A 25,874-nucleotide genomic window follows, 5' to 3' on the forward strand; every position below is an offset into this window, starting at 1 on the left:
TGCTTCAAAAACATGACTGGCCCAAGAAACATCTTCACAACTAATTGCATTCTTCACTACATGGTCAGTTTTCTGGTTTTTTTGTTTTAAGTCTGGGTCTGTCATTTATAACTTGTATGATGTGGCCATGTTGTTTTGCCCTCACCCTACCTGTTTCCTCTTCTAAGAAGTGAAGATAGGGACTTCCCTGGCAGTCCAGTGGTTAGGACTCCGCACTGCCACTGCAGGGGGCATGGGTTCGATCCCTGGTCGGGGAACTAAGATCCCGCAAGCCATGCGGCCCGGCCAAAAACAACAACAAAAAAAGTGAAGATACTACTAGAACCTTGATCTGATCGATCCAGGGTTAAATGGAGCAACTCCTACAAAGCACTAGCATTGCACCTGGCACATAATCTGTACACAATAAATGTGAGCAATCTTTGACAATGATTACTAGCCTTTGGGTTTGGTGACCGGGCCAAATTGGTTAAAGCCTCTTTGCTACTATTTTCTTATCTGTGAAATTCAGAAAACTGTAGCCCCTATTTCACAGCCCTATTGTGAGGACTCAATGACTCAGTACAGTGTTGGCATCTAGTCAGTGCCTAACACCAATTTTTTTAAATTGTTAGACTGTCTGCTTGAAGACCTCAGTGACGCCCTGTCCCTCCAGGGCACTCAGCTATCGGGGGCTTTCAGCAGAGGAGGCCATCTGGTGCAAGACACGACAGCAAAAAAAGCAGGGTCCTGCCTTTCCAGAACAGAGGGTGGGAGCAAAGTAACTTGGTGAGAACGAGATCCCCCTAAAAACAGGCCCCAGACCTAGCCTACTAGAGACATTTGATAACAAATTACTTTTTAAAAAGGAAATAAACAGTTTAAGTGTTTCTCACACCTAAAAATGACTGAATCAGAGAATTAACGTAAAAAACAGCTGACAGCTGCCCTACTGAGAGTCGAGAGCTTTGGGGAAAGGGGTCAGTTCTGGGGAGTGGTCTGGCCAGACATCCAAAGGTGGGTTTGGGAAAACTCAAGAGATGCACAAGGGCCTTAGACACCCTAAGGAGGAAAGAAAACATGGGAGGGGAGAAAACCAGCTTTGTCTGAAGCCAGCACAGACAGAGATCGTGAGTCCCCCCTGGCCATGTCACCCTGGGCCATGCAGTTGTTGCCCTTGTTTAAGGACAAAACATTTGGTTTTAGCTAGCGTAACTGTGGCTTCCTAGTTTAAGGCAAAGTGCACCTACAATATCGCTGTGAACTGAACGTTTGTGTTCCCTTAAAATTCATATGTTGAAGCCCTGATCCCCAGTGTGACGGTATTAGGAGATGGGGTCTTTAGGAGGTTAGGTCATAAGCATGGAGCCCTCATAGTGGGATTAGTGACCTTATAAGAGACTTGGAGAGATCTCCCCCCAACCTCCATGTGAGGACACAGTGACACGGTGGCCTGCTGCAAACCAGGGATAGCTCTCACCAGACACCAAATCCACCAGCACCCTCATCTTGGACCTCCCAACTTCAAGAACTGTGAGAAACACAGGTCTGTTGTTTAAGCCGCCCAGTCTGCAGTATTTTGTTGTAGTAGTCTGAGCTGAGAAAACTTTTAAATAAGTCAGAAAGAGAAAAACAAATACCGTATGCTAACACGTATACATGGAATCTAAGAAAAAAAAAAAAAAGGTCATGAAGAACCTAGGGGCAAGACAGGAATAAAGACACAGGCCTACTAGAGTAGGGACTTGAGGATATGGGGAGGGGGGGAAGGGTAAGCTGGGACAAAGTGAGAGAGTGGCATGGACGTATGTACACTACCAAACATAAAATAGATAGCTAGTGGGAAGCAGCCGCATAGCACAGGGAGATCAGCTCGGTGCTTTGTGACCACCTAGAGGGGTGGGATAGGGAGGGTGGGAGGGAGATGCAAGAGGGAAGGGATATGGGGATATATGTATACGTATAGCTGATTCACTTTGTTATAAAGCAGAAACTAACACATCATTGTAAAGCAATTATACTCCAATAAAGATGTTAAAAAAAAAAAGAAAAAACCCAATGACAATTTTCCAAAAATTGAATTGTATCAACTTTCCGGTTGAAATGTATTTGGTCAGAACAAGTCAAAAACTTTAGTTGCATGTACGTATCTTTGAGTATGATATTAAAATTAGGAGTATAAATTATGACATCAATGTAACATCAGAGACAATACACTTACGTAACCTTTTTCAGAAGCAATAGGAACTAATGCTTACTCCGTGCTTACTAAGTGCCAGGCATGTTTCTACAAGTGTTTACCACAAACGCACAGAATCCTCCCAAAAACCCTAGGAGGAGGTGTTATTACCTTCCCCTTTTTATAGATGAGGAAACTAAAGCAAGAGGCCAGAGACACTTACAGGGTTAAGTGGCAGGTGCTGGGATCTGAACCCAGGCGGCCTGGCTCTGGCCGATGCACACAGCCACAGTATCCTTTGCCTCTCGTATTAAGGTCACACAGTAACTCATCATAACCATGCAAACAGCATCACAGTTACTTATGCTTCTCCTCTCTCCCCCACTACACTGTGAGAGCTTCAAGTACAGGAAATGTCATGTTATACAAGTATTTGTGTGCTCAGGCCCCAGCACTCAAAAATGGTAGAGAAAGGCAAATCTTCATGGGTTTCCACACGTTTCTCATTTCTTTTCCTAATCTAGGAATACATAAGAAAGTCTTTAGTCTTTAAAAATCAAAGTATTCCCAATTACAAAAAAAAAAGTTAAAAATTGTAAAATGCACATGCTTGCTTGGCTCAAAACCATTATACATGCTTAGAATGGGGGAAAATCCAAAATTCATTAAGGCTGTTTTTGGTTTTGGTTTTTTGGCCTAAAACAAAGGTTTATTTCTTGCTTGAGGTACATGCTCATTGCCTATCAGTTGGGGGCTCTGCTCTCATGGTTCTCTTCTGGAATCCAGGCTGATGGAGCATCAGCTGTCATCTGCGGTCATCACTGCAGAGGAAAGGAAGGCTGGAAGGTCTCCACAAGCCTGTTGATTTAAATAATTTACATGTCTATGGTTTGGCATTATGTGATCCCTTCAGGAGCAAGGTGCCACCCAAACATCCATCACTGGTGAACTGGAAAGGGGTTTACCTCCCGTTGCAGACATCGTAGATACAAACTCCTGGACGACAGCTCCCAGAGACCCAAGCAGTCATCTTATCAGCTGGTTCCCACGCTGCCCCCGACAGGAGTGGGTCAGGGGTCCAGCAGGGTGCCTCGACGGCCCCTCATCAGCCCTCAGTAACCCCCCAGCAGAGCAGCTCCACTTCTGAACGCTTTACCAATGCAGGTTCCAGGTGAGATTTCCTTTCACAAAAGGCTCCTACAGCTAAAGAAAGAACAGAACTCAGCCAAGCCCCTCCCCGCAGTTAAGTTTTTATAAGTCACAAAACCATCTTTTAGATTTCTTAACTTGCTTGAAAATAAAACACTGCTATAAATGCACAGATCAGACCCCCTTCTAAAAATGAAACTCGTGCCAAAGGTTACAGCAAACAGCAAGAATGTACTTCGGCAGAATAAAGATAGCAGCCTAACTACAGGCTGTTTAACCAGAAATTTACATCACGGTTTGAATACATTGGATCTAAATCCTCTGGAGGCTCAAGGCTGGAAGTCCCAGTTAAAAAAGCAGGAAGAACTTCAGAACTCTGCACTCAGAACTCAACCCCAGGGCCTCTGTTTTAGTATCAGCAGCCACAGAGCCATTAACAGAAATGCTCAAGCCCTGGAATGTGGGCTGGAAAAGATGCATTCCCAAGCAGTCTGGAATCCTCACCTTCAGCAAGCAGTGTGCTGCTTCAACCCAAGAAGGACTTCCAGCAACGGCAACAGGCTGGGCCAACCACTGAAAACCACTGTCCTCGTGAGAGCACACTTAAATATCGGCAAATACAGTGGCCTCTTTAGAAAATGGAGTGAAAACACACTTCCACATGATGAAGCAGGGAAGAAAGGTTGTCCCCTAAAGCAATCCAAAAAAATAACAAAATGTGCCCCCAATATGCAGAAAAATCCTGTTACAGAGATGCACAAGTAAGGAACTAATTATGAATCCACCTGGTTTTACATAAAAACATACCTCCCCATCCACGGGGTGGGGGGGAGACACACTCTAAATCATTCCTGGAGTGAGAGGGGTTAGGGGATGTGCAGGTTCTCCTGAATCTGTGCAAACTCCTGGGTTAGTTTACCCTGGTTTACACTCACTCGGCCTCAGTCCAAGAACTGGGGCTGGGAGCAAAACCAACTAACGTCCAAACAGCCAAGATAATAGCAACCAAGGAATATGATGCTTTAAAAAGTAATTTGTCAGTAAATAATAATACAAAGAAGACATATTAGCACTGTACAAATGCAGATTTATTGTTCTTCCCTTTATCCATAGTAGGAAAAAGGTTGGAAATTGCTAGGAAAGCAGCTTATATACAAAGCACTTCTGAAATTATGCTTTTCTTTGGAAAACAACTTATAAAAAATAATAAACGTTTAAAAAATTCAAGTCCTTTAAGTATTTTACACTTCTGAATGTTAAAACTCCATGTGTTTCCTAAAATATAGAACAATTAAAAAAAAACTCATAAAGTGACATTGATTTAAATTCCACAGAATCCCTGACATTAGAAATACGTTCTTCCCTATAAAGTCAATTTGTTCTTCACAGGCAATGCTATAGTTAAAGTGTGTTTCTCTAATTCATTGAGATTGAATTTACTCTCCAGCTAATGTCTACAGGAGACTAATTGTAATTTATAGTTTCTTCAAATAAGTTAACAAAACATATCCAAAATGTTAATCACCACATGCATGATTCTGGGAGAGTGACAGTATCTATACATAAAAAAAAAAAAAGATTTCACCCATTAACAAGAGCCAATATGGCCCATGATTCCCTGGGGCAAGTCCTCCTCGAGAAGAGATGACAGTTTTCCCTTGGTCCTGGCTAAGGCTATTTCTGAGTGGCATTCCTGTGCTCCCCACCCACCAACCCTCCCCAAAGTAAAGGACCCAGGGGCCAAAGTCAAGAAATGTAGTGTTTGGCCTGGTGATTTCGGAAGGTTGATGAAACCTGCAGGGACTCTGAAGACAGACCCAGCTGCACTTGCCCAGTGAGATGAGGCAATCACCTCTGAGGGTTTGCACCAACACTGATGGGGAGAGGATTACATTCCTTTCTAATCACCCTAGGACCAGGTAACATGATTGGTTTAATGGTCTAACAGACCACTAGCCAGACTGGTTAGTAATGTGAGACATGGAAATCACACCCCACATAAAAAGACATATTGTACCTGGAGGCACATAAGTGTCTGACTGCGTGGGAGCTAAAAGAATAGGACCTCTCTTTATTATTAATGTCATTAGGAAAAAAACTAAAAGAAATTGGTGCCGTTTAAGTACTCCAACACTTAACCGCTAAAAATGTTTCAAACACTTGATATATATTTCATAGTTCACAGACTCCAAAAGGAAAACTATCGCATTTCTCACCTGACTGCGTTGGGTCATTTTAAGCACCCTTTGTAAGTGTATTTGTTTGGGTGGGGAAGCGGGTGGGAGGGTGTGAGTGGGAGGTACAAAAAAAAAAAAAAATCTTGATATTGCAGAGGTTTTTTTCTTCCTCAAGGTTTCCAAATATTTCATTCCCTCTGCCCCTGAATAATGTGAGCTGTGGGCAGCCTGTGAAAGGAGCTGCTTCCACAGGCTGTGCAGCTCTAGGTTCCGGAGTCCACACCCAATTACCACGGCGAGGGTCTTTGCAGGTAAAAGTTCCTGAAGCTTCCTTTTCCAGCTCATCTTCCAAACTTCACGTTTCCTGTAAGAAACCTAACAAAACAGAGAAATGAATTCAGAGATTCATTGTTGGGGGGGAAAGGGCACGTGCTTTTAAAGAAAGTTGCTTGTCCATTTCAAAAAAGAATTCCTGGGAGTGGCTGGGTTTTCCTGAGCTGAAGATAAACCAGTGCAATTTTTTAAGGTTGTAGTTACAAGATACTAAAACATCCTGATAAAAAAACAAAATTCAGCCAATTAACCAGACATTTTGGCTACATGAGGGCATAAAACACTGGTAAATTTTTGGCTTTTTGTTTGTTCGTTTTTAACTCACAGAAGATTTTTCTCCTATTTAATGAGGGGAATGGACTAAGAAGCTTTTATGATCCCCTTCACTGCTAAAAAATGTCACAAACCCTGGTATAGCTTTGTGTCAGCAAGTCAAGCGTCTAGTGAGGTCGACAGCAGATAAAAACAAAACAAAAAATAACAACCCATTCTACAGGATTTGTGAGATAGTCAGATTTCCAAGCCTTCCTTTGATGGAAGAGGCTGTGATTATTTCCTTATCACAGCACAGAGGCCAGACTGTCAACAGGCAGAAGTGCTTAAATGCAAATAAGCAGATTTCCACATGTGGGCCTCAGTGACTTACATAATTTCAACATACCCATGAAAAAGAATGAAAAATTTGATACTGAAAAACTGGCTCTTCTATTTGCTTGCAGCTTTTGCATCCAAACTATGGTGGGGGAGTTCAGAAAGCTTGCCCAGCACACCTGACAGCATCCTGAAAGTTCGCCCCAGACTCTTACTTTTCATATAAGCTTTTGGGGAGCTGACACACTTTTACATTCTTTAAGGAATAAAAAGTCCAAATAACAACCTCTCTCTGATTTGCTGAGGCTTCTGAGAAGTAACACCACATTTGTTAATCATGGTAACAATATATAATAATCAAAGTTGTGAATTGGTTTGACCTTGATTCTAACAATGTGCTAAGTAAGTCAAGCCACAAAAAAAGAAGTGCTTAGAACAAAGGAAGGAACCCTGTGGTTTTCTGGATTGAGACCAGAAACAACTCCCTTTAGCTCTCTCTTGGGTTCTGCTCTTTCCCTTCCCTTCTTTGCTGCTGAAGGTTCACTGGTGCCACGCAGTGGCCTCCCGGAGCACTGCTTCAGCACCACAGAAAGCCTAGAAGGATCAATGAATGCTACCAGTCAGGTCCCTGCCTGAGCCTCACTACCTGCCTGGAGCTTTACACGCATTACCTCTTTTCGTTATCACACCAGACCCAGGACATTGGGGTTTTGCATCCATTTGACAGATGGGAACACAGAGGTTTAAAATCAGGTAAGGAATTTGCTTAGTCATGGATATATCGTACAACACAGGGAATACAGCCAGTAGTTTATAACTATAAATGGAGTATAACCTGTAAAAACTGTGAATCACTATATTGCACACCTGTGACATATAATATTATATATCAACTATACTTCAATTAAAAAAAAAAATTTTGCCTAGTCACAAACCTAGCCAGCACTTGAGATGGGATTTGAACACTTCCTCTGACTCCATACACGAGTCACCTTTACTTAGATTATGGCAGCCCACATGCTTACTGCTACAGCATTTGCACAGTTCTCTAAACCCGAGCTTATAAATACACAAGCAACACAATCTATAATAGAAATTTGCTATTTGCAAAGACACAGCTTGATTTCAAGTAAATGACTAAGATAACTTCCTACTTACCTTTCAGCACATCTTGGACTTCAACTGAATTGACATTTTTTAAGCAGTTCCATAAATTCTGAGCTGTGGCGTTACTCTGCTCCTTTTCTTGCCACTTCTTCAGCATCCTAAACTTATTGATCGTGACATCTTCTTTCTTCTCCAGGATAGCATCAATATCGCTAATCTTCAACTTCAGGTTGGCAATGGCAATCTTTACCCACTCCTTCCCCAACTTCTCAGCAAGGTTAATCAACTGAGTGTCTGTTAACAAGGTTTTAGTCTTCACTCCATCTAAAAGCACATGAAGAATTCAGTTGTTCCTCTAAACACTTCATTTATAGCCATTTACAATGAAAATGTATTCTCTTTATATAAAAAAAGAAACCATGATTCGAAACTTTAATAACTGCTTTTAAAATGTATTTAAGTGTCAAAAAAATCCCTGCTTTCCCAACTATTTTAAGGACCAAAGGGAACAATTTCATACAACATTAAACTGGGGTATAATGCTCACATGATAATTCAATAATTCAGGGAATGAAATTGTTTTATAAAGCAGCACAAATTAGGTTGGAGTAAAAAAAAAAAAAATCAGGCACCAAAAATAATTTATGTGGCTCAAAAAGAAAAATATACAGCTTTTACCCTTGCCCAGCTCTGCATCTTCATCTAAGTGTTAACACCACATACAAAATGCTACCTTTAGTGGTCAATAAAGAGAACAGCAAGAGATATGAATTGCAGTCTCCATTCCACCACCTCCTGGCATTAGGGGAAAGAGCACATTCCACAGAAAAGCCAGGGGATGGTATCTGTAATATCTGTTGCTCACTAAGAAACAGTGTCATAATCTTGGAAGGGTATATGTTTGCCAATGGAAACCACTGGCCCCATAAAAAATATCAGCCCAAGCAGTAAGGTGGATTTTCTACGTTCCCACTTTTCAGCTGGTTGTGCTACGGTGCAGCAAAGCTCATGGGGTACAGAGTCTCGGTTAAGGATCCTCAAGGCCTTACAAACACTGGAGGTGACATTAGAAGGGAATAAGAGGGAGGAAGAATCCTTCCTGCCCCTCCTCCAGGACTGTAACGCTTTCACTCATCTACAGCCAACAATCTATTACAGTGAACCTAACGTTTGTATTGGACCCTAACCCACTTCAGTTTCCTGTCTAACGTTCTAGACTGAAGAATGGGTTCTAAAGGATGGCCCCTGCCCCCTAGTGGTCTCCTGATACATGGGAGTGTTCTCCTACCTCTCAAACTGCTACAGTGAAAACTGCACAGGGAATCTGTCAAAAATGTAAGTTCTCAGGACCATCCCCAAACCCCCCAAAATGTTGTGTGGCAGCCTGGATGGGAGGGGAGTTTGGGGGGGGGAACGGATACATGTATATGTATGGCTGAGCCCTCGGCTGTGCACCTGAAACTATCACAACATTGTTCACTGGCTGTACTCCAATATAAAATAAAAAGTTTTTTAAAAAAAAGTAAATCTTATTAATTTATTCGCTACTACATGGTCAACTCTAAAAAGGTTGGAAATCTTAACCTTTCTAGGTAGTATCTGATCATTTTAATTCTATTTCTAGTTACTTGCTGTTGGAGCTAATTTTAAGTAGCCAAATAATTGCAAGAAAAAAACTTTTCCTATATATCAATTTAATATAAAATTGTTTCCCATTCAGTTACAAATGAGTAAGTTCTGAGGATCTAATATACAGCATGGTGACTACAGTTAATAATACTGTGTTGTACACTTGAAATTTACTAAGAGAGTAGGTCTTATGCATTCTCACTACCACCAAAAAAAAAAAAAAAAGGCTATGTGAGATGATAGATGTGCTAATTAACTTGATTGGTAAATATTTCACAATATATGCATACATCAAAACATCACGTTGTGTACTTCAAGTATATACAATTTTGTCAATTATATCTCTGTAAAACTGGAAAAATATTGTATCCCAATTTGGTTAGCTTTTAAAATAACTCTAGAGCCTCATTTTGATGTTCATTAAATAGAAATAATAAACTTTTCTCTAGTGACATACAGTAAAATCAGACATATGTCATCCTCACAACCTCCTGCTCTAGCAAGTAAAGAATAGCTTATTTTAGTCTATAGAGAATTTATCTGCTTTTAGAGATTCATACCTTCTTACAATAGTAAAATAAAAGGTATTTTGATGAAAGGGTTAATCTGGGGAGTTACACGAGGCCCCCAAAGCCTTGCGATCTTGTCTCATATAATTTGAGTCTGGGTTTTTTAACTTAAATTTGTGAATTCTGGCTGGACTTGAATTTTGAGGTACATACTCCATCTTCTGGCTCCTTGGAGTATTGTTTTTAAATGTTTAAATCTCTACTGTATTTTCACAACTATAAAGTCTTGGTCTCTGCCATTTAATTGGAAGAAATTAAGTTGACCTTTGTCTCCAATAACTGAGCTGGCGGCTCCTTCCCCCAAAAGTAGCTAATAACTTTGAGGCCAGTGAATGCACACATGGACATTCACTATTTACTCCTTCAATGAATATTCATTACCTTCTACATAAAAGGCTGCAGGCTCAGTGTTATGGGAAAACGCACAGATGGACAAGCCACGGCCCCTGTCCCTACGGGCTGCAGGAGCTTCCCCTGGCCCTCCACTCTACTTTCACCGAGTGAAGGGGAGGAGTGGGCAGTCAAGCTGGAAAAGTAAGCTGGGGCAGACCAAGAAGGACCCTTATCCAGCCCGAAGGAGCTGGGACACAGGGGGCAAGTATCTGGGAGGGCACGCACACCTAGGAGGTGGCTCCAGGAGGACTGACCCAAAAAGCACAGGTGTTGCATGAAAGTCAATAGGGGAGACGAGGGAAAACAACTGATAGCCACGGGTGACATTTTTACAAACCTGAAGTGTCAATCTGCTTCATTCTTTTATCATAGACCACCTCATCAGGTAAGCTGCTACTCATTTTTCGTCTCCTATTACCTTTAAAAAACAAACAAACAAAAAATTGGCTTTCCCTTAGGGTTCTTATTGTCTATCCATCTTCAAACTAGAGTTCTTTTTTAAAAAATCATCTTTGAGATAGAAACAAATTGAAAATGGATTCAAAGGTCGTTCAGATGATTAAGAGTTATGGAACACTGAACAGATCCTTAACGTTACCGTATTTGCACAGCAGAATTAAAATTCTAGTGGATGGCAGGAACAGACGAGTCTAATGCCCAGTTACGAGCACTTACCACTTGTGCCGCTTTTCGAAACGTTCGGGTTCTGATCATGCTGAACCCAGTCACCTGTTAAAGTACAATAAGCAGCAATTAGAAAAAGTGGTTTTGAAACTGGAAGTAAAGCAATCGATTTATGAAAGCACCTGAAACCCGAGGGTCTTGGCAATCTCTCTAAAGTTCAAATATGAGTTTGGGGTTTTAACTTGGTATGTATGCAAATGCACTGGGCTTGAACTCTTGAGATAAATAACAAGTACTCCTTCCAACACGTCTTGTGGGACAAGTGTTTCCCAAACTTCAGTCATCCGCACACCACTGTCATGATATCTGCCATACCCATCTGCCAGGTGAAATGTCATTCGCTCCGTATTTCTTTAAATCTAAAACGACCGTAAATAGAACACTGGCATCACGTGCCATATGGAGAAGGAAGCCATAAAAATAAACATCTTTAAATTTTAACTGTATTTACATGTACTCCACGTAAAAGAATCTCATATATGTATTATCATTCTGTACTTGAGGGGTTCTTTCTGGACACTCCACCTGTGATTCGACACCACCTGCCCCATGTGAAATTCAGCCCCTGCTCTAACCGATGCCTATGTGTCAGGCAGGCCTTCCGCAGGTTCCTTTAGTGAAGATGCCTAATAGTGATGGGCAATTTCAGTTCATTGTTAGCTTAGGCCGCCAAAATAATGGAGACCAGAACCATCTTACAGTGCAGAATATTATTAAGTAAGTTTAAAAAAAGAAGTCTTAAAAAGTGGTCTTTAAAATTGCCAAGAGGCTTAGTCTAGAAGAACATCTGTCATTCAGGTTGCTACATGTTAAATACCTTTATTCCTGTGGCATTTGCTGTGATTAAAAAGTAACGTCTTTCGGGTTCATTTATTTGAGCATATTAATGAATACCGAGCAAAAATACTACAATCCCCAATACACAGTCCCAACTAGGACTCTCCCCAGCTAAGTAACTGTAGTTTGGATAAAAGGGCCTGTTTCAAACTGGCTAACTTAAGGGTATAATATTGAGAACAGGAGTCACACCTATAGAAAAGCTTCCTGCTTAAACTAGCACAGAATTCCAAGCTGATTAGCCTGGGTTTCGTTTCTGGAGTATAAAGACATGAGAGCAAATATGGACTCTGTGCACCCACTGACTCTGGGGATTTGGACGGTGGGTGCCTGAGAAGCAGAGCCAGCACTTCTGCCCAGGAGCTGGGGCCTCTGTTCCTCTTAATCGAATGTTTTAATATTACAGTGATGGGACAGACAACTACTCTATTTGCTTTTCCACCCAGGCCACCTGCCCCCCTCAACCCCCAAACAGAGTTTTAATTCAAGATACAAAACACTCACACTCTCTCAGTTTTGCTTTCCATACAATTTCCTCGGAATCCATTTCAACCAAAAGTAACTTAAACTCCGCTGGTTGCTCCAAATACACTTCACTATAACTTTTCAATTTTAAAAGTGAACCATCCACAAATTCAATTTCCTTTAAAAAAAAAAAAAAAACACGTGATTTTCTGAAATTTAAAAGTTGCATTAATTAACAACATAAAATGTCAGATAAGGAATAATGGCAATGAGCAGGGTTAGTGCTTGAAGGCTCACTGAAATTTCGACCTTGGAAATCCCACTCCTTAATCATACATCCTCTCACTCTCCTGCTCCTAGCCCCTCTTTACTCGTACTCCAAACTGCTTTCCTACCTCATGGAAGCTTCTAGTCCTGTGGCCCTAGTTTTCTAAAGTGTAACTTTTCAGCCTTTCCTGATTCCAACGTTTCATCTTTCCCAAATGGAACCTGTGTTCACCCATCAGCCGCCCTATCCCAGGTGCTTTTAAACTCCTCACCATCCTTTTCCTAGATCATTCTCCAATCTGCGGTTGATTCCGCATTTACAGAACTATGTGCAGTGTCTTATCCACATGTCCTCATTGAACACCGCCGTCCCCCAACAAATCCTCGTATCGCTATTTTATGGATAAAGATTCCCAGAGAAGCGAATGAACTTGCCCAGGTCCACACCTAGGAAGTGACGGAACTGGAATTTGAATCCACACCTCGTGGCTCCAGAGTGTGAGCTCTTAACCACTACACAGACTGCCTCCTGCCTTCCCCCTCCTCTGCTCCTCTCCAGGCTGGCTAGCAAGGCTGCCGGGAGAAATACATCTTTTAAAAACTATCAGTGACCTGCACGGGGCGTCACCATCACAACCTGTCCCCCTCCCTCTCCGTTCCAAGTCACTAGTATGATCTTCACAACCTTCTAAGGGGTCAGTCACCTGGGCCCACAAAGCTGAGACAGCGCCCTCCCCGGGCCCTACTCCTCCTAAATCCCTCCACGTTCAGCTTCTCCAGAACTATCCTGGGGCCTCCAGCCCACCTGCACATCCCCGCCCCCTCACCTAGACACCTGCGGCCCCTCTTCCGGGAGAGCTTCGGAAAGCTCATCTCTTCCAGGGAATCCCTCACCCTCCAAACCCAGAACAAACATCACCCACGTGAAAAGCATTCCTGGAGACCCACTGCACTTCGCACCCATCTCTATAGTAACACATTATGTTAAAATTATTTCTTTTCATGAATGGAGTATTTCTATCACTTTGAGGGAAAAGACTGTGACTTATTTGTTTTTCAATTCTTAGCTCTTATCTCAACCTGACTGGTAATAGGCACTTCTGATCAATGTCAGTTAAGCAAATCATTAATGGTATAAAACTAGTAAGAACACCTTATATTTACACAGTTTGATAACTTTCAGAGTGCTCCCAAACCATTACTTGGTATGATCCTTACAGCAATCCTGGGAGATTATCCCCATTTTATTGGCCAGAAGTGTGGTTAACAGAACGTAGACTATTTAAAGCCCTCCAGCTATCAACATCTTTTGTAAGAATGAACTCCTGGGACCCCCTTGGTGTCTTCCTGGGCACATCCATCCATTCAATATGTATTATTCCCTCTCCTAGTGGTTCTTAAACGTGGCAGCACATTATAGTCACCTTGGGAGCTTTAATAAGCCCAATGCCCAGGCCATTCCCAGACCAATTAAGTCAGCATCTCTGGAGGTAGGACCCAGGCCACGGAATGTTTTTAAAGCTCCTCAGGGAATTTCACTATGCAGCAAAGGCCAAGAATCACTGCTCTAAGCACACCCTTCTAATTTAATTCCACTTCCCAGACAAGGCTGCAGTTTGCTTCTCGTGATTGTTTTGATGTACCATCTGCCAGGGCTTGATCAGCTTAGAAGGGCTGAGAATCAGCCTCTCAGATCCCTGTGTGGGAACAGTGGCTTTAGAGGTCAAGGGCAGTCGGGGCCCTGGGCGAGCCCTCCAGCGCCCAGGTGTGTGCAGATCGCCCACCTGCTTTGCACATTAGTTTCCTCAGCCATGTTGTTGTAAGGCTCAAATGGTTCAAAGGGTGTGGAGAGACGCTTTGAAACTGGAAAGGAAGGAAGGTTATAGAAGACTGTCTGACCAACCTGACTGCTTCTACAGGGCACGAGGCCCCTAATAATATAATAAAACAGTACAACATGGACCACTGCCATTAGCTCTCTTGCCTCACATTTTAATTTAATGGAATCAAAACATGTTTTCAACTTTTCATAAACTATAAAACAAACAAACAAACAAACAAAAGGAGGTGTACAAAAGGAATTTCCATGCAGCCGTCCAGACTAGAGAAGCTGTGGCATATGCTCAGAGCACATAATGAAAATAAGTTTTAAAAATAAACTAAGTCATTTCCAAGAAACCAAGATCACTTACAAATGTCATGGTGTGTACAGTGAATAGTTCAAATCTAACAACAGTTTGTCCTCATAACTATTTTTCAAATGCCTTCCAGTAAGAAAAGCCCAATATCCCTTGCTAACATTGTTTGAAGAATTTAATTTAAAATGCAAGAACATTTAAAACCTTTTTAAAGGGAAAGAGATTGGATAGTCTATTTTTCCAATGATTGCAGATAAATCCTGAAATTCAACTGCATTTTTGGAATAAACAACAAGTTTAGCAAAACAACTGCCTTCTTAGAAACCGGGAAATAAAAAAGGAAAACAAAATGCATTAATTTGAATATCTTCAAAACACCATATCTAAGAAATATACATCCTTGCTACTACTCCAAGGTGGTTTTTAAAATATCTACCTCGGGGGTGATTTCAGCTTCTGGCTCACTGATCAGCCTGTACTTCTTCCCATTCTGCAACAACTTCTGGCAAACGGGAGGCTTGTCGATTTTCATGAATTTCTTAGAGGAGTGCTTTACAGATTTGGAAATATCCTAAAGGAGGAAATAGGTTTTGGTTTTGAAATCCATCAGCAAAAACTGTCAGAGACCTAAGAGCCAGGCTGTGCATGTGCCAGCTGCATTATCTTCACTTCCTCCTACAGAATGACAGCGGGGGAGTAGCTTTCACAGTGCTCACAAGGGAAAAAAGCCACAGAGGCTGAGTCGCCTTTGATCTGCACTTCCGGCACCCAGATCGCCAAACATCTTCCTGCAAAAGCACTACAGCCAAAAGCAACACTTATACCCTGTGTGGCACCAAAAATCTGCTTCTGAAGAATCTGAGAAAATTAAATCAGCGCTAGCATTACACATTTGTATTACTAACTGCATGCCCATCGTGTGAACAGAAAGCAACTATTTTACTGTACATGGTTCCAGCCTACTCAGAGCTTGTTTCCATCCTTATTTTCACAACTATCCCTTTGACATGGCCCTAGAGGGGACACTGATTTTATATGTAATGTTCAAATGCCCCCAAGAGGTTAATGTAACCTTTGGCCCAAGCTCCCTTGGTAAAGCAGCTGTAGAGCCGAACATGAAATTTAGGTTTCCTGAGGCAGAGTTCAAGGAAATCTTTTCCTACGTAGGAAAAAAATCAACCCAAGAAGAAAGGTGTAAAAATAAAACATCAGCCAGGAAGGACATCCTGCCTTATGCATGCCACACTCCCCATTGTTCTGGTGGCATCCTTCTCTACATTTGCTGATACAATCAGCTCCCTACCCCAGCTTCCCAGGAAGTGTGGAATAACGCTCTTTTAATTAGTTGATTTTACTTTAAAAAAATATAAAGTTCATCAAATAATAGTACTTATTCCAAATCTATGCTAATTATACTTTTGTTTTTAACTTTTTATTTTATATTGGAGTAGAGCCGATTAACAATGTTGTGAAAGTTTCAGGTGCACGGCAAAGCGACTCAGCCATACATATACATGTATCCATTCTCCCCCAGACTCCCTCCCGTCCAGGCTCCCGCATAACACTGAGCAGAGTGCCCTGTGCTACACTAATTATACTTTAGATGTGATTATTTTTATACCGTTTTAAAGACTACTTTCCCAACGGAAAGTATTATCTTTAATGAGACTACAGGAAGCATATTCTACTTGCTTAGGAGGAAACCAAGAACCTATTACTTAATAAAGTTTTTATACTTTAATACATATTGCTAATTAAAATCAGTATATTTTTAAAGCATGGAAATATTACAACCTAAAACCACTGGGAGTAGGTATTTTGATATAAATTCTATAACTCAAATTATAACTCGTAAATTAGTACACTTTATTATAGCTCTAATGCTTATTTTTTTCCAATTCTGTTAAACCCTAATTTTGAATCTGAAAGTATAATTTTGAGTCACTGCTTTATCTACTATATTTCAGTGCTCCATCCACCTCTAAGTCATTATAACTGTATTGACAGTGAGTCAGCCTATGAAAGGAGATTCAGTTCTCTGTCATAGATACAGTGCAGAAAATGGGCTAAACATCATGGCCTTATTCTGTGTTCTGGAAAACTGGTTCCATTATGAATATCCACACCCCTCCCCTCAGGCCATTCTACCTTAAACATATTGGGTGCTTCATGAACATTTGCTGCTACAAAACCCAGAATGTTGAACCCAAGGTCAATTTTTATCCAAAAAATTGCTCTGGAATGAGTTACCCTAAGAGATCCATCTTACTGACGGAGCTTTAGGCCAAGGAGAAACCTTCAGTCGCCCTACACTTGACCCAAAGACCTGAAACGGCTCCCCAGTGTATCCAGAGCAGGTGCTTCTCCAACTCTAACGTCCCAGTCACCTGGGAATGTTGACCAGTGCAGGCTCTGAGTCTGCAGGTCTGGGTGGGGCTGAGACTTTGCATTTTAACGAACTCCCTGCTAATGTCAGCCAGCCACTGCTGGTCTCCATGTCCCCTGGTCCCAAGACCACATGTTGAGCAGCAAGGTGTAGAGAATAGATGGCCTAGGTTCCCCACCAGGCAACCCTCTCCAAGGCCAGGCCTGCCTGTCTGCGCCATCCCCACCTCTGGAGCGCTATTTTCCTATCTGTTATCTTCACGACACTGTTTACATGTATAAACGCCCATACTCCATGGATCTGAGGACTTGGCATGCACCCAGGCACTGACCTGATGACCTCTGTGGGCGAGCACCAAATCAGACCCGCTGTGGGTGACGCTTAAATCAACAGGGACGGGACCCACCCGGACGTCATGTCAAGTCTGAACACAAAGTATTCAACATTTAGTATTCACTTTCATTGACTTACCTTGATGAAGGACTCATTATTGGTTGCTATGTACACTCGAAAAGACAAGGATGGGTTATGGTCGATGGCTTTGTACAGGATCACGGCCCCGTGGTGGAATACTGTTTCTTCGCTTTGAATAACAGGTCCCACAGGAGAAAGAGAGCTCACGTGCCATTTGACATGGGTTGCAGAATGGTCCACAGTATATTCTAACAAGGCCCCAGTACTTTTAACATGTAAGACTTTGAACATCATGTTGGCATCGCAGTCTGTTAACACATGAAGGTGAATCAGTATTCCAGGTACTGTATGGGTTGCACACGTACTCTCACACACATGCACACGCACACACTAACTAAACTTTTAGCAAACGAGTACTTACGACCCAAGCAGAGGGAATGTGGAAAATGAATGGAGGTAAGACAGGTTGGGTCACATTTAACATCAAACAAGGGTCCACCGACAACCCAGGGCTTCACAACCAGGTCCGCGTATTTGCTCCAGGACAGGACGCAATACTTGATGTCAACTTTTCTGTTAACCTCAAATATCAGACCAGTCTCCGTGCACTGGTAAGTTCCCTCTGTGTCCACCTTCAGTCTGCATTGGATAGATAAGAACACCTGTTTAGTCCTGATGTTTGCTTAGGAGAAGACTTCTGAAAATTATTATTTTTTTTAATTCATTTTTTTGTTTTTAATTTCACTCAAAAGCACTAAGGGAACTCTATAACATTTTGAAGCAGCACCATTACCAAAGAAAACAATCCAAGTAATTACATAAAATGTGTAAAGTTAGTTATACTTTTTGTATTTCCCCTACTTGGGGTTATAATTATGTAGAAAGTTAAATTACTGACGATATGTATTCTGTATTCACAATTACTTACAAAAACTGTCCCCGGGAAAGGAGCCTGGGGGTCACTAGTTCATTGTGTTTCTGGAGAAAAAGCACATATATAACCTATAAGTAAATGCTGTTTTCTTAAATAAAGCAAATTAAAGAATCATCCTTCGTAATTAAAAGATACTTACATTTTCAGCATTACAGTGTTCACAGTGAGATTGGATTTCATTAAATTCTAAATGATAGAGAAAAAGTTTTACTTATAGGAATGTGATTGGCATTTTCAGACAAAAATTGTTTTAATAAATATATAAGATATGACCAGATTACAAAATTCAAAGGTACAGGTCCCTCAGCAATCATGAGAATATTTTGGAAAACATCAGTTCATACCTGAATTAAAATGATCTGTGGGCAATTCTTTACCCTCCCATTCTTCAACTGTAAAAGATATGGTCACACATGTATTGGCGTAAGTCAGCCACAGGGTAAATCACTCAAACCCCCATCTCCAGCTTCACAACCAACAGGAACTTTAAACATACATTAAACACCTCCGTGAGTGGATTCAGTGCCACATGACGCATCATGCTTGTGAGTCCCGCTGTAGGTCTAAGGCATGAAAACGAGCTTGGAAGCGACTCTTAAGTTTCCATGCACCCCATTTTGGCACATTAAGTCTTTAGCTGATCTTTTGGCACAGAAGCAACAGCTCTCTCAGAATCCTCCTCTCACACCACAGGCACAGGCAGAACGGGATGAATTAGAGAAAACAAGAGGGCAAGGGCACTGCCTCGCTCTTACCCTGATTAGACGCTTCCTCGGTGGAAGACTCTCTTAGCTCCCCATCTGCGGAGACAAGAAGGGACCGAGGCACAGGTGGTCATGAACGAGCTCTTCACTAGTTACTCCTCACCTAGGCCAGCGTCTCAGCTGGACAGCCGCAGCCCCCAGTGAAGAGCCCTTCATGGTGGCCAGGAGTCGGGAACTAAGCTGGAGTCATTATCCCCAAGGTAGAGCTTGACTGGCATCAGCCCTTCAGGTTAGTACAGAGTTAGAGATAAGCTTGGAAGTAAGAGAGGAGTTGACATCTGATTTTAGGCATATTTAAACTGGAACTATCTTGTAAGCGTCTCTGATTTAGCGTGTAGACTCCTTCCATTGGCTCCCCATTACTTCAGCCTCTATCAGCCTCCCCACACTTAACTGCCCTCCTGTCACTCTGAGCCGCTCTCCACACCAAAGCACACTCCTGCCTCGGGGCCTTTGCACTTACTGTCTCCTAGAACAAATATTCACGCTGCTCACTCCCTTACATCCTTGCAGTCTCTGTTCAAATGTCGCCTTATCGGAGAGGCTTTCCTGATGCCCCCGCCCCGACCAAAGCAGGGCCTGCCTGACACCTCTCTTCCCCCTCCATTTTCTTCAGGGCACTGCCTGCCACCTTGCACACTATACAGTTCAGTGTTTCTGCTTCCTGTCTCTCTCCCCACTAGAATGTAAGCCTCATGAGGACTGTAACACCAGGGCCTGGTAAGTGCTCACTTTCTGAATGACTAGAATTCCAGAATACAAAAATGTATTATGAAAGGGAACAGTGGTGAATTTTCCTATTATCTACACCGGCCACTAGTTGCATGAGCTTGGGCACTCTAGTTATGTACTAAACCTCTCTGTCCATTACTTTCCTCATCTGTAAAATGAGGATTAACATAATACCACCCCCAGAAAGACAGAAAATAAAATTACAGGTAGGTATTGCACCTGGCACTCAGCAAGCACTCAGTGAGTGCTAGCTAACTGTTATTAACTATTATTTTGCTAGGGCAATGGGTGGAACTCATTAAAAAATTAAAGAATTCTAAAGTAGACAATAACCCTTCACTTGGGGTAAGACCTAATATGTTGAATGCTTGGTTTTATATTTTAAAGATTCTGAACAACCTTTGGGAGGGTGAGCCCATGGGTAGGACAGGCATCTTCACCACGTGTGGAAGGTCCTAGGCCACCACCAATGCCCAGAAGGTGCGGACTCTCCCCAGGATGCTGTTCCAGCCCTGGCCACACAAGCTGCCGGCTATCAGGGCATTCATTATACAGGAACCAGGAGTTGCAAGAGAGAACCAGCTTTTAAAAACAGCATTAAGATGAAATAGAAACTAGAGACTAAAAGTATCCAGAATTCTGGACTCAGAATACTATAGATGCAAAGGTTCTTAAATACTGACCCAAGTCCTGCACCACAAAATTCTTCAATCATATTTCCACAGCCACTATCCTAAAAAGCATCATAAAATTCTAAATTATTTAATGGCTATCGTCTATACCCGGGGTCCCCAACCCCTGGATCCTGTTAGGAACCAGGCCACACAGCAGGAGGTGAGTGGCGGGCGAGCGAGCAAAGCTTCATCTGGGGCTCCCCATCACCGTCCCCATCATTTGCATTACCGCCTGAACCATATCCACACCCCCCTGACCCGGGTCCATGGGAAAATCGTCTTCCATGAAACTGGCCCCTGGTGCCAAAATGGTTGGGGACTGCTGATCTACACTGCATTTCATCCACATTCCAGGTTTTTGTTTCTACCTATCTGCCTTGGGAGCAGAGAAAAGAAAAGAGGTTAGGGAATCCTAACCACCCAGCAAACTGAGTCTTCCACCAGGTCTTCCCAGCCAAAGCAGAGAAATTGATGCAATTCTCTCCAACACATAAACCACAGCTTCCCTTTAATCCACACGACACAGGTGACCTCAGAGTTCATGCCTATGAGTAGAAGGCATATCCGATCATGAGGATGATGGGTGGGCCTGCATCACCAGCCAGCCCACAGAAAGGTTAAGCATCCCAGGGCGGCCCGCCTGGTCCTTCCACCTGGCCTGAGAATGGAGGTGAACGGCGGGGGGCGGGGGGGGGGTGTCTCTTCGATTTCTCCCCCCAGCGTGGAGGATAAAAGGTCTTTTAACAAAGAGAATAACCTTGGGGGAAGGCAGGGCCCCGTGGATAGCCTCGGGGCTCCAGAGACAAGCGTCCTCAGCCCACCCACTTGCACTGCCAAAGACATCCAGGAGTCTAATTTGGCCAAGGGCCAGGTCCAGCAGCTCCCTGACCCACGCATGCCCTGTCTGACCGCACTGACCGTGCCCTCCCACCCAAATATGAGCCTACCTTGAGCCTCTCTGACTCAAACGTCTTCCACCTGGTTGCCACCCTGGTGAGGCCCTGGTCCACGCCTGGCTTCCAGGACCCTGAGGGCCCTGCCTCTGGACTCTGTGTCCCTACGGCCATTTACTCAATTATTAACCAGGGACAACAAAGACCAGATCCCAATACACAGCTTTCTGACTTCATTTCTATCCTAATCCAATCTATTGGAGGCTAGACTTCTGACTGCATTTTGCAGGATGAAATAGTCCTTATAGTGTATAAAGGGGATTGGGAGTAGGAGGGCTGGTACACATTCTTTCCTTATGGGTATCAGAATGTGACATCTACTCCACGAGTGTGATACAGAAATAATTACAGGTTCTTATCAATACATAACATGATTGCAAGGAGCTTATAATTACCTTCACGGCTTCCCCACTGGGAAACCGCAGAGAGAATTAGATTAAAGACAGAAGGACTTCTGAGTGAAGAGACTTCATTAATTTTAAAATATTACAAAGGAGCCCTCTGACTGCCTTGCTATAGTATTTGTGTTCATAAGCAGATTATATTCGAAGAACTGGGGGAAAAAAATCCTGCAGTAAAATAAAATCAGTTAGAATATGAGCTTAGTCATGCAACATTTTTTTCCTAAGTCTTTCACAAAACTTTAGATCAAAACCAAATTTTATATTTAGAATCTACGTCTTTACAGTGGTTTCATACTCAAGTTGTTCACAAACAGCCAGAAGAGCAAGCCAGAAACTTTAAACCACAAATCTACAACATTTTCAGCAGCAAACAGTTTACTCTGCGATAAACTGTGAGCGGTGACCACCTCGGAAGGAAGCCAAGGCCGCTGCGGCGACACTGCAGATTTCAGTCAGTCCCTCAATCTCTTCTCCTTTGGGAACCGTGAGGGCAGAACCACACATGCAGAGTCTTGGCATCAATGCAGACCAGGAACACATCCTTTGTATTCCAAGTCTACTGAGCTCAAATTTTCAAAATGCTTATTCGTTTCCCAATGTTGAACCCGATTTTACACAGGAAAAGATCATGAACAAGCAACTTGCAACTTAAAAATCTCAAAGCCTATCCGTCTTTTTTCCTTTCAACAACAAAAAAGAAAGTCAGAGGAAGGAAGGATATACTCACTTGTTTTTTCTGGTTTTGGCTCCTCATTATCTATAAAAAAAAAAAAGAAAGGTCTAAATCAGATTCATACAACTAAGAAAAAACACAGGCTAATGGGAGAATAGGTAAAATGTTTGCCTCTCACCAATAGCAACCATTTCCTGTCTTTCTTCTTCAGCTCATCCTGTTTTGCCACTTTGCTTGCCAACTAGAAATTATTTACTATGTAAGTACTTTTTCAGTACTCCACAAAAAAGACACTAGTAATTATTATGTCCTCAAGCAATGTAAGTGATCTGGGCATTACTTTAAAATAAAAATAAAGGTGTCTATGTTTAACTAGAATTCTGTAATTAAAGAAACACATACACAGATAACTCACCAGATTCACTTTCCAAACTGCTCTCGGAACTGCTGTCATCACCTAAAAAAAAGCATATGCCAGGAGAAGCACACAATGAATAAAAGTAGGAACTATTTTTTTTAATTATACATATAATAAAACAGATCCGAACTCAACTAATTTCTTTTAATCCATTCTCACTAAGTCCAAAACTAGCCTGGTTTACATAAAAGAAGGCTTATCTTTCTTTGGAGCTGGATAAAACATACTTTAATTGCTTAAGTATGAGCTCAAATCACACTTTGGCTGCAATAATCACTTTATTTGGGTGTCACCCAAGTCCCACCCAGCCTGACCTGCCCTTCCTTGCTGCTCCCGTCTTGGACCCGCACTTGTACATCTAGAAGGCTCCATGCAAAAGTTCAATGATACAACGGTGCAGAATACTGTAGTGTAAATGCCATTTCCCTGAAGCATAGGACAAACAGTCTATATTGTTCAACTACTTCTGGAAAGAGCGGTCCCCAAGAATGCTCCCTCCCCTTTCTCACGCCCAACTCAGCGCCTCCATCCACGGCAATCAGGCTTCTGTTCCCACAACTAGTTTGGAATCCTTTCCCTGATGTCCCCAAAGGCCCACTAACCCCCAGACCCATGACTCCCACGGGTAGACCCAGGGTTCCCACAGCTAGAGACCCCTACCACCCCATCCTGCCCACACAGCTCTCCCGTCTGTCCTGGTTCTCCGCCTACCTCTCCATGTGTCCTCCATTTGCGTTCTGCTCCTCTCCACACTCCACCCCCACTCCCCACTTCCAGCCTTCTTTCCACCTCAAGAGCCCTGAGCGGGCTTGCCACCTACTCCCAAATCCGGATCTGACCTCCACCTCCAGGCGCACCCTGGACCTCCCCTGGCTGGCCAGATGAGCGCCAGGCAGAATCTGCTCAGCCAAGTTCACCCCCTCCACTCCCTCCCCTCAGCTGCGCGTCCTGCTTCACCCTCCACGCAGGCTCAGGGTCCCCTGAGTAAATACACGGAAAGCTATTAATATTATTCTCAGATCTTCCCTCCCTGCATGCAACTACTGACAACCAAAACCAAGGACAGACAATCGTTACACGGAGAAATGGAAAGATTTGAGAATAAAGATGAGAACGATAATACAGCAGCTAAGAGCAGCTTTTTAGAGTGTTCACTATGTGCCAGGCACTGTGCATATACTCACTCATTTACGTGTATTCACTCATTTACATTTATTTACTCACTTTGCATATATATATACATTTACATATATTTACGTAAGGGCTTTACATATACTTACACATTAACTCTCACTTCCAAATGAGGTAAGCTGAGGTCAGTTAACTGACTTATGCAACACCACGAGCACCAGGGCACTACCCCTCATCCCCGGCCCAGGAAGTCTGGAGCTAAGATTTCAGCTTGGGCAGTCTGGCCTGAACTTGCGCTCTTAACCATGTTGTTACACTTGCAAACATGCTTCTTGTTACTTCAGCAGTTCAACACCCAGGAGCTGGTGACTGATTGGATGGTGGGGGAGTAGGAGGCAGACTCCTGCATGAGAGCATGCCTGAGGGGAGGGTGAGGTGTCGAAACAGGTGCTGGGAGATCAAAGCGATACGACATGGCCTTGGTCTTCCAGGGCTGGAAGAACAGAGCAGTGGTTCTCAACCTTGGCTGCACGCTGATATCACCTAGGGAGCTTTCTAAACACACCCATGCCTGGGACTCTGGGATGGGGCCTGAACAGCAGTATTTTTTTAAAGGTCCCCAGATAACTGCAGTGTGCAGCCAGGGGTGAGAACCACTGGCCTAGAATCAACCCGTTTTAATCACTTCCTCGTTCCCCAAGCTGTACCCCAGGATGATTACCACTCCTTCCTCCAAGCCCTTACAGATGCCATCCCATTGCCTGGAAATCCCTTCCCCGGACCCCACTTCCAGAGCTCCTAGGTATCCATTAAGAGCCAGCCCAATGTCACTTCTGCTGACAGTCTCCTTCTGCCCCACCAAGTTAGGTGAGCCGTGCCTCTTTCCTGATCCATCCTGCCACATTTACCCCGTTGCCAAGCAGTGCCTGCTTGCTTAGCTGTTGGTCTGTGAGCCCCGGAGGACTGAGGCTGTGTCTCACCACCCTGATTCCCCAGCACCCATCCCTATACAGATGCTCAATGAATGAATGAACGTGTGAACAAACGAATGCTTTGCCCAGCTTTAAAGAGCCAAGCAGCCCCTACCATGGCCCCTCTTTATTCTGTCGGTTCCCCCTGGCAGTCTGGGACCTCTGCAGGGCTGTAATTCTGCCTGGACCAGTCCCAGGTGAGGCCCACCTTCTGCCCCAGGTCCCTGGGAGAGGGAGTCTGGGGCCAGCCCTTCGTTCACCTTCCCTCTGGTTCTGGACCTAGGACTCCTGATTCTATTTCTGCCTCCCTGCCCTGTGAGCCTGCTCAAGGCCCCAGGACCATTTTTCTGCCTCACGGCACAAATTTGAGAACTAAATAAGATGTCTGTGAAGAAGAACCAGCCCAGGGCCTCGCACACAGTAGGCACTTAATAAGTGTTACTAATAGGTCACGTTCACTCCTAAACTCCAGTGACAGGCCAGTCCAAGCCTGCTACTACGAGCACTAAACCCTTCCTTCCCATATTTGTGCAGGTAAAAGCCCTGGCAGCAAGCTCCCTGTTCAGGGAAGCTGGTGCGCAAACAACCCCCAACTCTGAGCTTCTCTTCTCCCAGTTTCTCATTCTGATGGGTGCCACCTTCACCACACCCAGCTGTCCTTCAGAACGCCAGCCTAGATGCGGACAAAATCCATACTCCTTCCTTTGATCCACTGCATTCAACTAAAAAAAGCTAAGCTTTTAAAAATAAACTTTACTTTAAAAAAAAAAATAAAAGGAGAGAAAGGTGAGAAAGGGAACAGAGGGAATGTGAAAGCAGGCAAACTGAAAGAGCAGGTCCCATGCCTTATCTGGTCCAGAGGCCGGTGCACTTTCTCCCCTCTGAGGGTTGGACACTTCGGGGCAGACAGCCGGGGAATGCAG

The 25,874-nt window shown here is 43.2% G+C and overlaps 1 protein-coding gene across 3 annotated transcripts in view; it reads right to left on the reverse strand.

Annotated features, from left to right (window-relative positions):
• Positions 1-2,246: 2,246 nt before the first annotated feature.
• The window catches only part of CARD8 (caspase recruitment domain family member 8), a 38,848-nt gene continuing 15,220 nt past the window's right edge, over positions 2,247-25,874 (reverse strand). The window contains exons 4-20 of one of the 3 annotated variants that reach the window (XR_005019758.1): positions 22,847-22,888; positions 22,486-22,515; positions 18,987-19,031; positions 18,576-18,623; positions 18,371-18,417; positions 18,226-18,275; positions 17,719-17,936; positions 17,355-17,605; positions 14,934-15,068; positions 12,132-12,270; positions 10,782-10,835; positions 10,444-10,524; positions 7,567-7,839; positions 5,524-5,859; positions 3,812-3,997; positions 3,124-3,361; positions 2,247-3,016 (exon numbers count right to left, since the gene is read on the reverse strand). Coding sequence is in view for 1 of the 3 variants with exons in the window: in XM_036851366.1 (XP_036707261.1) it covers positions 5,840-5,859; positions 7,567-7,839; positions 10,444-10,524; positions 10,782-10,835; positions 12,132-12,270; positions 14,934-15,068; positions 17,355-17,605; positions 17,719-17,936; positions 18,226-18,275; positions 18,371-18,417; positions 18,576-18,623; positions 18,987-19,031; positions 22,486-22,515; positions 22,847-22,888 (1,433 nt within the window). In the remaining 2 variants the exon portion in view is untranslated. Of the gene's footprint in view, positions 3,017-3,123; positions 3,362-3,811; positions 3,998-4,373; positions 5,860-7,566; positions 7,840-10,443; positions 10,525-10,781; positions 10,836-12,131; positions 12,271-14,933; positions 15,069-17,354; positions 17,606-17,718; positions 17,937-18,225; positions 18,276-18,370; positions 18,418-18,575; positions 18,624-18,986; positions 19,032-22,485; positions 22,516-22,846; positions 22,889-25,874 lie in introns of those variants that run through there. The other 2 variants (XR_005019759.1, XM_036851366.1) reach the window with 2 other exon arrangements.

The sequence above is a fragment of the Balaenoptera musculus genome, chromosome 4, assembly GCF_009873245.2.
Source record: "Balaenoptera musculus isolate JJ_BM4_2016_0621 chromosome 4, mBalMus1.pri.v3, whole genome shotgun sequence".
In the NCBI taxonomy this organism is placed as follows: domain Eukaryota; kingdom Metazoa; phylum Chordata; class Mammalia; order Artiodactyla; family Balaenopteridae; genus Balaenoptera; species Balaenoptera musculus.